Source organism: Chroicocephalus ridibundus, chromosome 10 (assembly GCF_963924245.1).
Source record: "Chroicocephalus ridibundus chromosome 10, bChrRid1.1, whole genome shotgun sequence".
In the NCBI taxonomy this organism is placed as follows: domain Eukaryota; kingdom Metazoa; phylum Chordata; class Aves; order Charadriiformes; family Laridae; genus Chroicocephalus; species Chroicocephalus ridibundus.
In genome coordinates, this window is record NC_086293.1 from 16,903,234 (window position 1) to 16,916,517 (window position 13,284).

Here is a 13,284-nt window from a genome sequence, read left to right on the forward strand (position 1 = left end):
CCCTGCAAAGGCCTCTCGGCAGACGGTGGAGCCAAGCGCCAGGAGCATCTCTCCAGGTTCTCCATGCCTGACCTGAGCAAAGACTCGGGCATGAACGTCTCAGAGAAGATGAGCAACATGGGGACGCTGAACTCCTCCGTGCAATTCCGAAGCGCCGAGTCGGTGCGCAGCCTGCTGTCGGTGCAGCAGTACCAGGACATGGAGCCCAACCTGCACGACCTGGCCAGCCCCCTCGGGTACCGAGAGCGGCCGTCGCACGGGCGGATGCACCAGAGCTTCGACTATGGTAGCGGGGTGGCTGGGGGCAAGCTGGGGGTGCAGGAGGGCCCAAGACATGCCCCCATGAGCGAGCGCACGCGCCGGCGAACTAACCTCCGGGATGACGACCGGCATTACCGCCCACACCGGCCCCGGCGGTCTCGACGTTCCCGGTCGGATAACGCCCTGCACCTGGCCAGCGAGCAGTGCTGCCGGCTGAAGGAGAGACCCTCGCTGCGAGCCAGGGAAGACTACGACCAGTTCATGCACCAGAGGAGCTGCAGAGAGACGGTGGAGCAGGGTCCCCGCAGGGACATCTATGGCCACTGTCCCCGGACGGTGTCGGATCTCGCCTTGCAGAACCACTTGGGCGAGAGATGGGGGCCCTACTTCGCCGAATACGACTGGTGTTCGACCTGCTCCTCTTCTTCGGAGTCCGACAATGAGGGCTATTTCCTCGGGGAGCCGATTCCCCAGCCCGCCCGCCTCCGGTACGTGACCAGCGAGGAGCTCCTGCACAAGTACGGCTCGTACAGCATGCCCAAGTCCTCCACGCTGGGTGGCAGGGGACAGTTGCACAGCCGGAAAAGACAGAAGAGCAAAAACTGTATCATATCCTAATGGCATCCTTGCCGGGCACCTTGGGAGAGAATGTAAATTAACTCACAAACTTGCACTGTTTTAGATCCTGTAAGCGCTTTTATTGTAACAAAAAAAGACCCGAAGAGTAGGGATTTGTAAGAAGGTTGTAGACTGGCTTCTATAAATAGTCATAATCCTGGGCACGGTGAATATATTTTGCACATCTTACTTTGGAGAAAAGAAAACAAAAAAGTTCACTTTAGCCTGTAATATTTACCCAGTAGTTTTAACTCTTTCTCCCAAATACTGCCAACCTTTAGAGTTCTGTTTGTCCGTACGTTGTGGTTACCACCGTTGACTCTCAGCATCAGTTTGCCGGTAGCTTTTGCTTTCCACCACGTTTTTTGTTTTCCACGAGCCATGTTGGTTGGTCATTTGTCTCTCTCGGACAGTGTGGGAGCCTAAGTTATTTCCGTGATCGTTGTAAATGCAATGTAAATGAGAGTTTGGAGAAAATATTTTTGTATTTTGTAATATCAGAGGAATTTCTATATCTTAGGAGTCACTGGGAAAATGCATGCACATTCGGAATTGTTTTCAGCCAGAGCTAATCAAACAGTACTTTGGACACACACCCCCCCTTTTCCATTTCATCATCAAATTTCTTAAGCATATCAGTGAGAGTTTGAGTTGTCATTTGTTTGGAGGGTTGGTTGTTGTTTTTTTTTTTAAACCCTGTTTTCTGTTTGTTTGTTTCATTCCTGGTAAATAAAGAGAACATTTTCCAATTCATTAAATCTCGAAGAGGCCTCGGTAGCATTTTGAAGTCTGCTCGTGCCTGTGGTTTTCAGGTACGCTCCATCAGTCAGACACAAGAATCCTGACAGCTGCGAAAGGGACCTTTTTTTTTTTTTTTTTTTTAATTATTATTAAATAGGAAAGAACAGAACTACCGTATGTCTGCAACGTTGTAAATGACCAAAGCCAGAGAAGGAATTTCACACCTCTGTAGAGAACGCTGAAGTTACTAAACGTTGAACTATTATTTGGAGTAAATAAAAGTGTAAATGGTGCAATTGTGTGATGTCAGCATGACGTTGTTTTGAATATAGACTTGTCTTATGGTGCTCTAGTCTCCTGGGTTATGTTAACTGCTGTTCATTACCAAGTGGAAGTCTCAATATTGCCTACTGCCTAACCATGTACGAGAACGACTGCGACCTGCTCCCGGCGGGCCCGAGCCTGCCCTTGGCCGGTGGCCCAGGGGGGGCTGGTGGCCCAGGTGGGCTCAGCCCCTGCCCGCGGAGCTGGGACAGCCCCCCCTGCAGCAGAGGGGTCTATAAATAGGGCTCAGCTGTATTGTATTATGGTGGATGTGAGTTTGTTCTCTGTATGCATTAAACCATTGGGGTTCTGCCGTCGCCCGCGCATCCCGGCGGATGCACCGGAGGGTTGCAAAACCGATGGCGGCTTCTCCCGCTGCTTCCCGGGAAGGAGCAGGTTTGCAAACGGGGCTCTCGGCACCCAAAGGTGCAGGTTGGCGCCTGAGGGTCTTGAGATAAACCTGGGCTTTGAGCCGCGAGGAGGGCTGAGAGGTTTAACGGGCTGCATCGCCCCTCGCCCCACACGCTGCCCCTGCGGGAGGGGGGGTCGGCGGGGGCGCCCCGATGCCTACTGAAAGCAGCAGACGCAGAAAAAAAAAAATAATAAAAAAAAAAAATCTTGAAGATGGATGTCTCCATACCACAGACTATTGCTAGGAAATTTTTTTGTTGTTTGTAAAGGACAATGTGATAATTATTATGCCTTTAAAAAGAAAAACAAAACAAAAAAGAAATTACACTTAAGTATATTTAAAAAAAAAAAAAATGTTTTTTCCAGTTGGAATAAATGGAAGTATTCATCCAAAGGGAAGTCTCTCGTGTATGTTTTTTTGCTTTTAAGGAGTGTTGGTTAATTGTGAGTAGAAAACTTGATTTTTATTTAGCTGGTCTTGCAATAAAAGCACAAGAACCAGCTCAGCCCCGTCCCTGACGTGGTTTCAGTGGACAGGAAAAGCCGACAGAGGAGCATCTCCTGCACACCACGCGCCTTCCCCGGCACTGGTCACCCGCACCCATTTTCTGGTGTTTAAAAAGCCAAGTCTTCACCTGGTGTAAGCCGGCGCAGCTCAGCCCAGATCCCTGGCGAGCCCCTGGTTTACGGTGGGGGGGACTTCGACCTGTAATTTATAAATAACAGCCTTTTTCTTTGAAAGATCACAGATCTTTCCATGTTTTCCAAAACAGACCTGGTTAAATCGGGTAGGGTTATTGCTTTCAGCGACAAGTATGACACTATAACTACAGGTTATTATATAATTGGCGTTTAATATGTACAATTTAATTCATTGTCAGTGATTAAAAGCACAATGAATGTTGTCTGTCAGCTCCGGTACAGCTGAGCTGCTCTTTGTACAGCGGGAGCCTGAATCACTCGGCAAATGGTAAAAAAAACCTAATCCCCAGCCTTTTCCCTTTCAGTGCTTGCTGCCTCTCCCCAGGGGGAACTTAACAAGCTTTAAAGACTTCTTGCAACACCTTTTCCCGTGCAATTTTGTACCGAAATCCAGGGCCCGGTGCTCCCTCCCGCATGGGGCGATGTCGCTGCTGGGAAGCAGCTCTTCAAAAGCCGCTGTTTCTCACCGGGGAGCATCTCTGCGGCCCTGCGGAGCGCTGGTGTGCGACCCAGCTTTAACGCAACGCTGGAATCGGGAGAGCCAGGCAAAAAACTGGGGGGAGAAGAGTCTCTCTGGTGATGCTCCCCTCTGCCGGGCCCTTCCCCAGCATTACAAAAAGGTCTCCGGTCACATTTTGTAAGACAGACGGTGCTGGCAAAATAACAAGTCAATACAAATTTCAGCAATAAAAGTGCAAATGCAGCTTCCAAACCTTTTTTATTTTTCATATGGGCTCCAGAAGTCCCATATACTTCAAGACACATGGTTTAAAAAAAAAAAAAAAAAAAGGCATTTTTTTTCCCTAGCCCATTTGAGGTATGAGATTAACCGTTTCTGACAAACCCACTGAGCTTGAGGGATGGAGCTATGAGTCTGTAAAATTTTGCTCCGTCTCCATCTGGCCCCGCTGGTTTCCCTCTCTGTGCTCCGGGCGCGGGTGCCAGCGCCCCGTGGGAGCGGGGAGCATGGGCAGCCCTTCTCTTTCCCGTCTCCGAGAACCCAGTACAGGGGACACCACCTGAAGCTCGGGATGAGTGTCAGCAGGTCCGGTTTCCCGGGGGGGAGGGACCGGGCACCATGCTGGGGTCACCGTTTGGTCACTGGGAAGCCTTTTGCTGGCGCCCTGGACAGCTGTGTCGCCAGAGTTAGCCTGGCACACGGCCAATGGTGCTTAAACAAAATTATAGGATCTGATCAGGTTTATTGCTGCCACAGTTTTCTGCCAAAAAAGAATGTTCGGGGTTCCCCCCCCCCGCCCTTTTTCCTCTAAAAAAGTCCTTGGCAAGGCCCAGCCCGTGTGACCCCAGGGGACTGAGTGGTACCCTGGCCATCCCACCGTAGCCACGCGATGCTGGCCGTGGCTTTGCAAGGCGCAGGGCTGCCTCCCACGAGCTGGTCCCGAGGACACGGACACACAACCCTTCAGCAGCTGTTGCCTCTGTTGCAGAGCCGACATCCGCAGCCCACGCTTGGCCGCAGCCCGGACGGCAGCGGGAGCACAGCATCCTTCATGTCCAGTCTCCCCAGCAGGCCGGGGGGGACTCAGTAAAGCCCCTGCAACACCCCGGACTGGGCAGCATGTTGGCCCAAAAGCCCCTGGAGCTGTGCAGAGAAGCTTGCAGCACATTGAGGGTTTTTTTTTGTTTTTTTTTTTGGGAAGCCAAAAGCCACACAGCCTTGAACCCGTGCTGATAAATTATAATCAGATGAGCAGAGCCTCTGCGGAAAGACACAGCGATGGGAAGTATGAGGTTAGAAATAACCAGAAGCACCCCGAGCTGGAAATGGTTATACGCAGATAATCCCTTAGTTGCGAATGGCCCAAGTGGCTCTGGCTACGCCACCCCTGCCGAGCTCGAGGGTGCGAGCAGCCCGCGCTGCCGGCGGCTTTGAACACCCAGTTGCTCACGAAGCAGTGCCTACGTGCAGCTTAAAGACAGCAATGGTGGTTTAATTAATGAGAGCACTTAGATGAAGGCTGAGGGCTGCTGAGAAACAGGCATGCACTTAGCATCCCAACTGACCGCCCCGGCAGCACCAACCCTGGCACTGCTCTGCCGCTGCTGCCCCCGCTCCCCGGCCCCCTCCCCAGCTAATCCGGGCTCCTGGGCTGGGAGCTGCATGTTATCTGATGAACTTTGCTCCTTCAGGCTTAAAAAAAGATCCCTGTTCCTTGCATTTACATACAATTATGCTATTCTTGAAATCTAGGCTGTCCTCATTCTCCCGGAGATTATCTGTCACCTATTAGATGACCATCCTCCACGGCCAGGCAAAGCTCATTAGCCAAGAACAATTTCAGAGGACTTTATTTAAAAGATTATCTTTTTTTTTTATGCAACACATTCTCAACCTAGATCCTTATTTAGGAATTCAGCTCCTGTTGGAGTACAAGGGGAACTGGTGACCGAGGATGCTCAGGGCCATGAACAAGTCACTAGAGAGATGTTTCCAAAAGCATCCACAAGTCGTGACGTACCAGTGCATTTATAAACTGTACCCAATAATAACATATTTTTCTTGTAAAGACTGGATCTTTATTCAGGTTTCGCCTCTCCGTGTCCCACGAGGAGCTGCCAAGCCCACCACCTTCCACCGCCCTGCCGGGACACCCAGAGACACCGCAGCCGAGAGCCGACCCTTTCCCACCGCACATGAGTTCTCCATCCCGGCCACTTCCAGTATCCATTTTCTGAGTTACAGCGGCAGGGTTGGATCAGCTCCCTTTGCTTTTCTGAGTGTGAGATTGCACCTTTCCGTTCCTTTTTTAAATTGGCTGTGGACAAACACGGACCGGCTGAAGGCTGGCAGCTCTGAGCCAGAGGGTTTGCCGTACAGGTATTATTTTTTTTTTTTTGCTTTGGAGACTCACACTGGCACCTGCCTGAGTCTCCCTTGGGAAAGCCCTTCTCATTTTCCACAGCTATTTCAATATTTCACAATGCTGAAAGAAAGAAAAAATAATAAATTAAAAGGCTTTTATTGCCAGGCAGGTACTGCTAGATGCTGACATTTTGTTAGCCAGCAAGGCACTGTAATAGTCACGCCTAGTGCCAAGAATGCTTCTCTGGATCGCCGAGTAGGAAAAAAAAAAAGAAAATTTAAATTATTTGAGTTTGCTGCCTCTGCCCATCGACACTGGACTCCAGCGGTGTGCAACGTGCCTTCCTCCATGTAACTGCAGCAGCATCATCTGCCTCCAGGCTTCATCCTCGCCTGGGAGGAGCTGGGGACGGCAGGTCTCAGGCTTAACCCACCTGATGGCACACTGTCCCTTAGCTCGGTGACCAAAGACCCCTCATCTCCACCTTTCTGCTTCTTCACGTCTTACTAAAAACTCAGCAAATTACCAGCCTCCCTGGTTTAGGCAAGCCCAGTCATTTGCTAAAGCATTCTCAGGAGAGTTTTCCCGTTTGTAAAAGCAAATATTTATATCTGCTGCGCTCTTGGAGGCTCTGGATACGCTCAACTCTTAAGGCAAGATTTGGCTGAAAGAGCTGATTTATTAAAATGGATAAACAAAGCCCTGTGAAGCAAGTTAATTCAGTCTAAATAAAGCATTAAGCTGTGAAGAGCGCACATCAGATCACAGTATATACATACATACTCATCTACGTATACACACATATATAATTCATACAATCACATACGCAGTCCTCCGGCCTGGGATCCCATATCAACATCCCCCCAGGAGAAAGCTAGCCCCGAGCCAGGCTATATGTATATTAGGCAATGTATATATTAGTACATGCCTTGATTTTTAATAAATCCTCTCCCACCCCAGCCGCAGCGATCCCTTCAGCTGCCGGCCCTGCTGGTGCGCCGTGCCTCAGTTTCCCCATCTCCAAATCTCCACCGCAATGATGCTTTTACCGACGAGGAGCTTGAAAACCTTGGGTGAGGGAGGCTGCCAAAATAGCTCTAATTTAAACCAGTGGCTCTGGCTGAGGGTTTGAGCCAGTTTTGTTGGCACCTGGGTGTGAGCAGGCTCAGGCCCCCGCCCCGGCCGTGGCTCGTTTCCCATCGACACAACCCTCCCTTAGATCCTCGCTGCTCGAAAGCGCTCGCTTCAGCTGTATACAAGATTTTTTTTTTCTTCTTTTCTGTAAGTCGGGCTTTAATTGTCAATTATTTGCTCATGAGTACTCTTTTATGGCTGATGCTGGAGCAGACTCAAGCAGTTTTTATTTTGGTACTTGGTTTAATTAGCTTTTTTGGAAGAGCGAGGCAGGGCAGAGATCCATTCTTGCTGCTCATCACATATTCATTATTTACATTTTTCAGTATCCCAAGTAACTCGGCACAGAAAACAAATAAATGAAGGCTGAAACACATACAAAACATCTGGAGACGCTGCAATTCTGTAATTATAACGGCTCATTCTCAATGCACAAGGGCTCCGCTGAGTGCCTGGTGGAAAGGCCATTAATACATTGGCCTGACGGAGATCTTTGCTGTCGGGCTGGATGCTTTCAGATGAGCTCCACCCCCCCAACCCCGGCCCCGTCCTCCCGTCCCAGTCGGGTCTCATGTTGACTCACCGCCAAAAGCCAAAACAGCAGAATTTCTGGTTGGTGTTGGGCGGCAGCAGGCTCTGGAGCTCTTGGCCCACAACAGTAAATACAGCTGGTCAGATTAGGGCTGCTGAATAATTTATGTGATGACTCTTCAAAATAGTAAATCCGCCCCCCCCCCCGCAGCCCGCTCCATCCTTCATCAGCTCATGTGGCTGGTGAGCAGGTCATGAATATTTAGCAAGTTTTACTAAATTCATAAGCCCTTGTAAAAACAGTTTAAAAACGCCAAGCGAAACGTTTGCGTATCACACCGCGCGCCGTTCACACGGCTACAGGGGAGGAAACAGGAGCTGGGCAAAGCTGCTGCAACATCTTCATGGTTTGGCCCAAAATTTGTAAGGACAACAGATGCACTGCTGCCCTGCGCCCTCCCTGCAGCTCCATGTCCCACCCCCCCAGCCCCCCCAGCTGCCTGCTGCAGAGGAGTTAAATTAAAACCTTCCTTTTGGGTAAAACATAGGTGAAATGGTAATTTTTCATGTGCCAGGGGAGGCCAGACCCCCACACGACAGTGTCTGCGAATGTGGGGGGCTCTCAGCACACCCCTCCAGAGGTGCTGGTATGGCTCCAGCCTGGGGGGGGTCTCACTGGCTCGTCCCTGGGAGGGAAAGGGAAGGGGAAAGGGGAAAGGGAAAGGGAAAGGAAAAGGAAAAGGAAAAGGAAAAGGAAAAGGAAAAGGAGAAAGGGAAAAAGGAAAAGGAAAAGAGGGAAAGGGAGAAAGGGAAAGGGGGAAAAGGAAATGGAAATAGAAAAGGGGAAAAGGAAAGGGAAAAGGGGAAAAGGGAAAGGGGGAAAGGGCAAAAGGAAAAAGGCAAGGGCAAAAGGAAAAAGGCAAAGGCAAAAGGAAAAAAGGAAAGAGGAAAAGGAAAAGGGAAAATGAGAAAAGGAGAAAGGAGAAAGAGGAAAAGGGAAAGGGAAAAGGGAAATGGGGAAAGGGAAATGGAAATAGAAAAAAAAGAAAAAGGAAAAGGGCAAAGACAAAAGGAAAAAAGGAAAAGGAAAAGCAAAAAGGGAAAGGGGAACAAAAGGAGAAAGGAAAAAGGAAAATGGAAAAAGGAAAAAGGAAAATGGAAAAAGGAAAAAGAAAAAAGAAGGAAAAAAGGAAAAGGGGAAGGGGAAAAGGAAGGGGGAAGGGGAAAGGAATGGGGAAAAGGGGAAAAGGGGAACAGCAAAGGAGAAGGGAAAGAGGATGGGGAAGAGAAGAAGCTCTCCCCCAGGCTGGGTACGCCGCAGGGCGGTGGGCAGCCCCCGGGGCAGGGGCAGCAGAGCATCTCCCGCAGGAGCAGCCTGCCCTGTTCCACAGCCGCCTCTGCTGCCACAGGGGCTTCCAGCAGCCTATTTCGGAATTGGCAACGACGGGCGCGAGCGCGCCTGCCTGCACCACCTGGCCCAGTCGTGACAGCGGAGGGTTTTGCTCGGAGGAAGCAAATCTTTGCATATTTATGAACGTAATCGTTTACGGCGAAAGATACAAAGAGAGGACGTTGATTTTGGATGCACGGAGAACTGGAGCACACAAGCATCGCTCCCCATGGGGGCTTTAGTGCAGCCCCAGAGATCGCTGCCTTTAATGCTCCTTGCTTGTTAACAGCCAGCAGAGTGCCGGGAGAGCCTCTCTGGGGGGGGAAGGCGAAAATCTCCCTGTATCACTTTCATAATTTGGAGTTTCAAACTAATGTTGATGCGAACGTCATTATTTCTGAGCATCCGCTGGGCTGAGGGAGTAAAATTCCTTTTATTCGTCTCAAGTGTCAGGATTTGCAAGCGCAAGAAATTTTCAAGTGCTTGTCTAGGTCCCTGTTTGTATGCAAATGATGTTGTAACATTTCTTAGACTGAAAGACCTGATTTTAGCTAGCATCAGTCAAAGCATCTGTCAGCCTTGTCAGAAAAGAAATACTGCAATTCTTTCAGGTCAAAACAAGCCAAAATTATTACTAGAATACCGAGGCAGTTTAAAGACATGAAGAGTAAAATGAAAATTGTTCAAAGCCATTTTTCCTTTCAATGAAGCTTTAATTTTTACTTTCCTTCCATATGTAAAGGAAATTTTCTTCACAGGTGACAAAATCTGTAACATCAAATCATTCAGTGCAATACTCCAGGTCTCCGTTAAGTGGGCAGTGAGCAGTCTTGGGTTCAATCACACGTACAGGAGGAAACTGGGATGAGGAATGAACCAAATGGGCAAAAATAATAGAAAATTAGGCAGCAGCTTGTGCCAAGGCTTGGGGGCAACGAGCGAGGCTCCGACATCAAACACTTGCAGGGATGCTGTAAGCGCCAAGTGCTCGGCGTCCTCTCCAGGAGATAAGTCCTCCCTCCAGAGAGAAAACCATGACACTGTCCCTGCGCGTGTGGGCTCTGGAGGTCTGAGGGTTTGATCGTGGTAAAAATAAAAAGGGCTGATGCTCACAGGAACACTTTTCCCTCAGTGTGGCCTGGGCCCGTCTCTTGGCGAGACAACCAGAGCATCCTCCGTGTGGCTGGAAGTGGAAAACACTCATTAGCAAGCCCAAATCTGCTTGCGTGAAGCAATCTTTCTCAGCAGCAGGACTTCTGCTTCCTAATGAAAATGATTTTTTAATCACCTGCTGGAGAGCTCGCAGTGTTCCCCCCGATCCCTGCGAGGGGGTTTGTCACGCTGCTCTTGGCCAAGATGGCAAAAAGTTCTCCCAGTAAATCCCCGCCCGCCCTTTTCTCACCGACGAAGCAGCTAAAGACTGAGTAGCTTTAGCACAGCCCCCAACCAAACCCAAACCTCCTGCTCTGCACTTGGCCAAGGACTGGGAGGACAGGGAGGACTGGGAAGTGCTGGCACTGCTTGGGATCTCCCCCGGCACCACCAGCATCAAAGCGGGGTTCAAGTCCCTGGGTTTGCTGGGAATAAAGAAGCTGGTTTAAGGGTCTGGCCTGGCACCGGTGTCCCTCCATGAGATGGTGGGAGTGGGCTGCCAGGGGTCCTGGCTTGTGGACCAGAAATAGCCGGGCAGCGTGAGCACCCCGGCATGGCTCTGGTTTGTTCCCACCTCTGTCCCCTCCCCACAGAACCAGCAAGGAGCAGCGCTGCAGAAACAGAGGTGGTCTCCAGGTGACCCTGAACCGCTGCTTTGGGCAGCTTTAGAATCCGTGGGGCTGCCAGAGGAGCCACATCTTGGTCCTCCGTTTCTGCAAGTTTCCCGTTCCCGTGCATGCAGCTTGAGCATTGCTCACTGCGAAAGCCAAAGCCAGCAGCCCTTGCTCTGCGCTGAGCATCCACCTCCAGCACGGAAAGCAGATGGATTTCCATTTACAGAGGCACAAGGCTCTCCCTTTCCTGCACACACACAGGGAGTTCTGCATCACAGCCTCCATCATTTATATGAGGAACTGTGAGGAAATAACATATTATAATAACAGCATGAATATATCCCTCGAGCTCTGAATGATAAGGCAGTAATCAAGTTTCACCAACATGGAGCGAGATTCCACAACACTCTTTCCTAAAGATAAGCAGGTCCCAGTACCGGTGAGATACCCTCTCCCCACCGGCACGCATGGTCTTCCAGAGCAGTGATTTCTCCAATAGCCACTACATTAAACTATAGGCAGAATACCCAGATCTCAATCAGCTCCCGATGTGCTTTCGGCTAATAGCCCCGATAACCACACTGCCTTCATTTTCATACCGCATTATTTATTCATAGCGCCTTGGGAAAGGAAGAGCCTCGTGAACAGTGGGAGCGGACTACATACCCGCAAACTAATATTTTCCTCTCACTGATGCATTACCATGACGTTCCCAGCAAAGGACTGAGCAAACGAATTGCCAGGCAGGAGCAGCACGCTGCCCAGCGGCATCCCAAGCCTTCTGCCCACCTGCAGAGCACACGCTCCTTATTCTTCTCCCAGAGCACAGCACGAGGTGACATTTACACACGTGGGGACATTTACTCAACACCCCCTTAACCTCATTGCCCATTTCCTCTCTCAAATTGCGGGTGCCTGTACTTCAGGCTTTCAGAAGCCTGAATTTCTGAGGTTTATGGCTGGCTGACCCATCCGTCCTGCCAAATGCCATCTGCACAAGCAAGTTTGAACTTCGGGATGGGCAAACCCTTGAGCAGAAGCGTGCACATTCACCCCCCCGGCGTGCAAACACGACTCTGCGAACGTGGCCCATCCCACCCCGGCAGGGCAAGCAGCTGGGGTGAATTCACTGCTGCAATCATGGTGGAGTATCTCCGTACTACATAATTTTCTCCTTCTAAAATAAGCACATGAATTGGGTAGATGGTAGAAAGTAGTACTGGACATGTGGTGGTGGTGAGTATAAACTCCAGTTTGAAAAAGTGGGGAAAAAGCCCAACTGTTTCCCTTGACTTCACCCACATTTCCAAGGTCAGCCACCCAATCCTGAACACCAGGAGGGAAACGCGAACACCTCCTCAGCTGTTCCTGGACAACTGAAACATGCTGTTTAATGCCAAGGCCATTTTGTCCTTGCCTCCAACTTTCAGCTAAAAATGTACTGATTTCAAAAAGGCTCCTGCAAGAAGAGGAAAGAGCGTTTCAAGTTCTTGCAAAAAATACAAGGAGATACAAGCTCCTGTGAGATTTTTACCTATTTCATCCCATAGCTTCAATCCCATAATTAGGTCTCCTGTCACTTCATTTGATGCTCTGCCCCATTTATCTGCAGCTTTCTGACCCTTTTTCCATATCTGGTAGTATTTTTTCCATTATTGTTCTCAAAAGAAGAAAAAAAAATATTTTTGACCTTCATGCAGACGATGGAGATCTGTAAAACTGCTCTAACTTTGAATTCTGAGGGAGACGATTGTGGTCTCAGAGTAGGATAGCTATAAAGTAGGAGACATATATAGAGAGATATAGATATGTATTTTATATATATAAAGTAGGATATACATAACGTAATGATATCTGTAGAGCAGATATACCCCATCTGGTGCCCCCGTGGTCCGATGGGCCTCCCAAGATAGGACCCTGAGAGGAGAGGGCTCCCCACACCCCAGGGCAGCACTGGCTGCAAAAAAGTCTGATTTTTGGGGCAAACCTAAGCACACAAAATGCAGGCGGTGGCTAAGCAGACGCTGCAGCCTTCAGCCAGGGCAGAGAGGACCTATGCTCATCCTGCATTTAAATGAGAGTCAAAATTTATTAACAGTGAAGGACCTTCCTGCCTGTGAAATGGTAACACGCTTCCAGTCAGATCCGAGCGGGTGACACCGTGTTCCCAAATGCCAAACCTAAGAATAGATGAGCCATGTGTCGACCGCATCACCTTTTTATCTGATAGATGTTTATTAAGTGAAGACAGAATAACTGTTGCATAAAAGCAAGCCACCTGCTGCCAAACGGCAACCTTCCCTCTGCCACCGATAAATGTGTTCTCAGCTAATTTATGCTAATACTGCACTTCCAGTTACACCGCGCTTGCCAAATTTTGAAAGACCAGATTTCTCAATGCTACAGCACAACCCCAACAAGAGCTACCTCCTCCTCGGACGGGGGCATAAACACCCAGCGACGGCTGCGGCTCCCTTGGAGCGGCTCTCGAGCAGGACAGCAAGGCCAACCTGAGAGCATCCGCAAAAGACTGGACCCACGGTATCTGGGACAGAGATTTGGGACATGTGGTGCACAGACG

The 13,284-nt window shown here is 49.7% G+C and overlaps 1 protein-coding gene across 5 annotated transcripts in view; it reads left to right on the forward strand.

Annotated features, from left to right (window-relative positions):
* Positions 1-2,653, forward strand: part of PRICKLE2 (prickle planar cell polarity protein 2) — a 110,322-nt gene extending 107,669 nt beyond the window's left edge. For 4 of the 5 annotated variants that reach the window (XM_063347681.1, XM_063347682.1, XM_063347680.1 and 1 more), the window contains exon 8: positions 11-2,652. In XM_063347681.1, coding sequence (XP_063203751.1) covers positions 11-879 — 869 coding nt within the window. In that variant the 3' untranslated portion in view covers positions 880-2,652. Of the gene's footprint in view, positions 1-10 lie in introns of all 5 variants that reach the window. The other variant, XM_063347678.1, reaches the window with a different exon arrangement.
* The last annotated feature ends 10,631 nt before the right edge of the window (positions 2,654-13,284 follow it).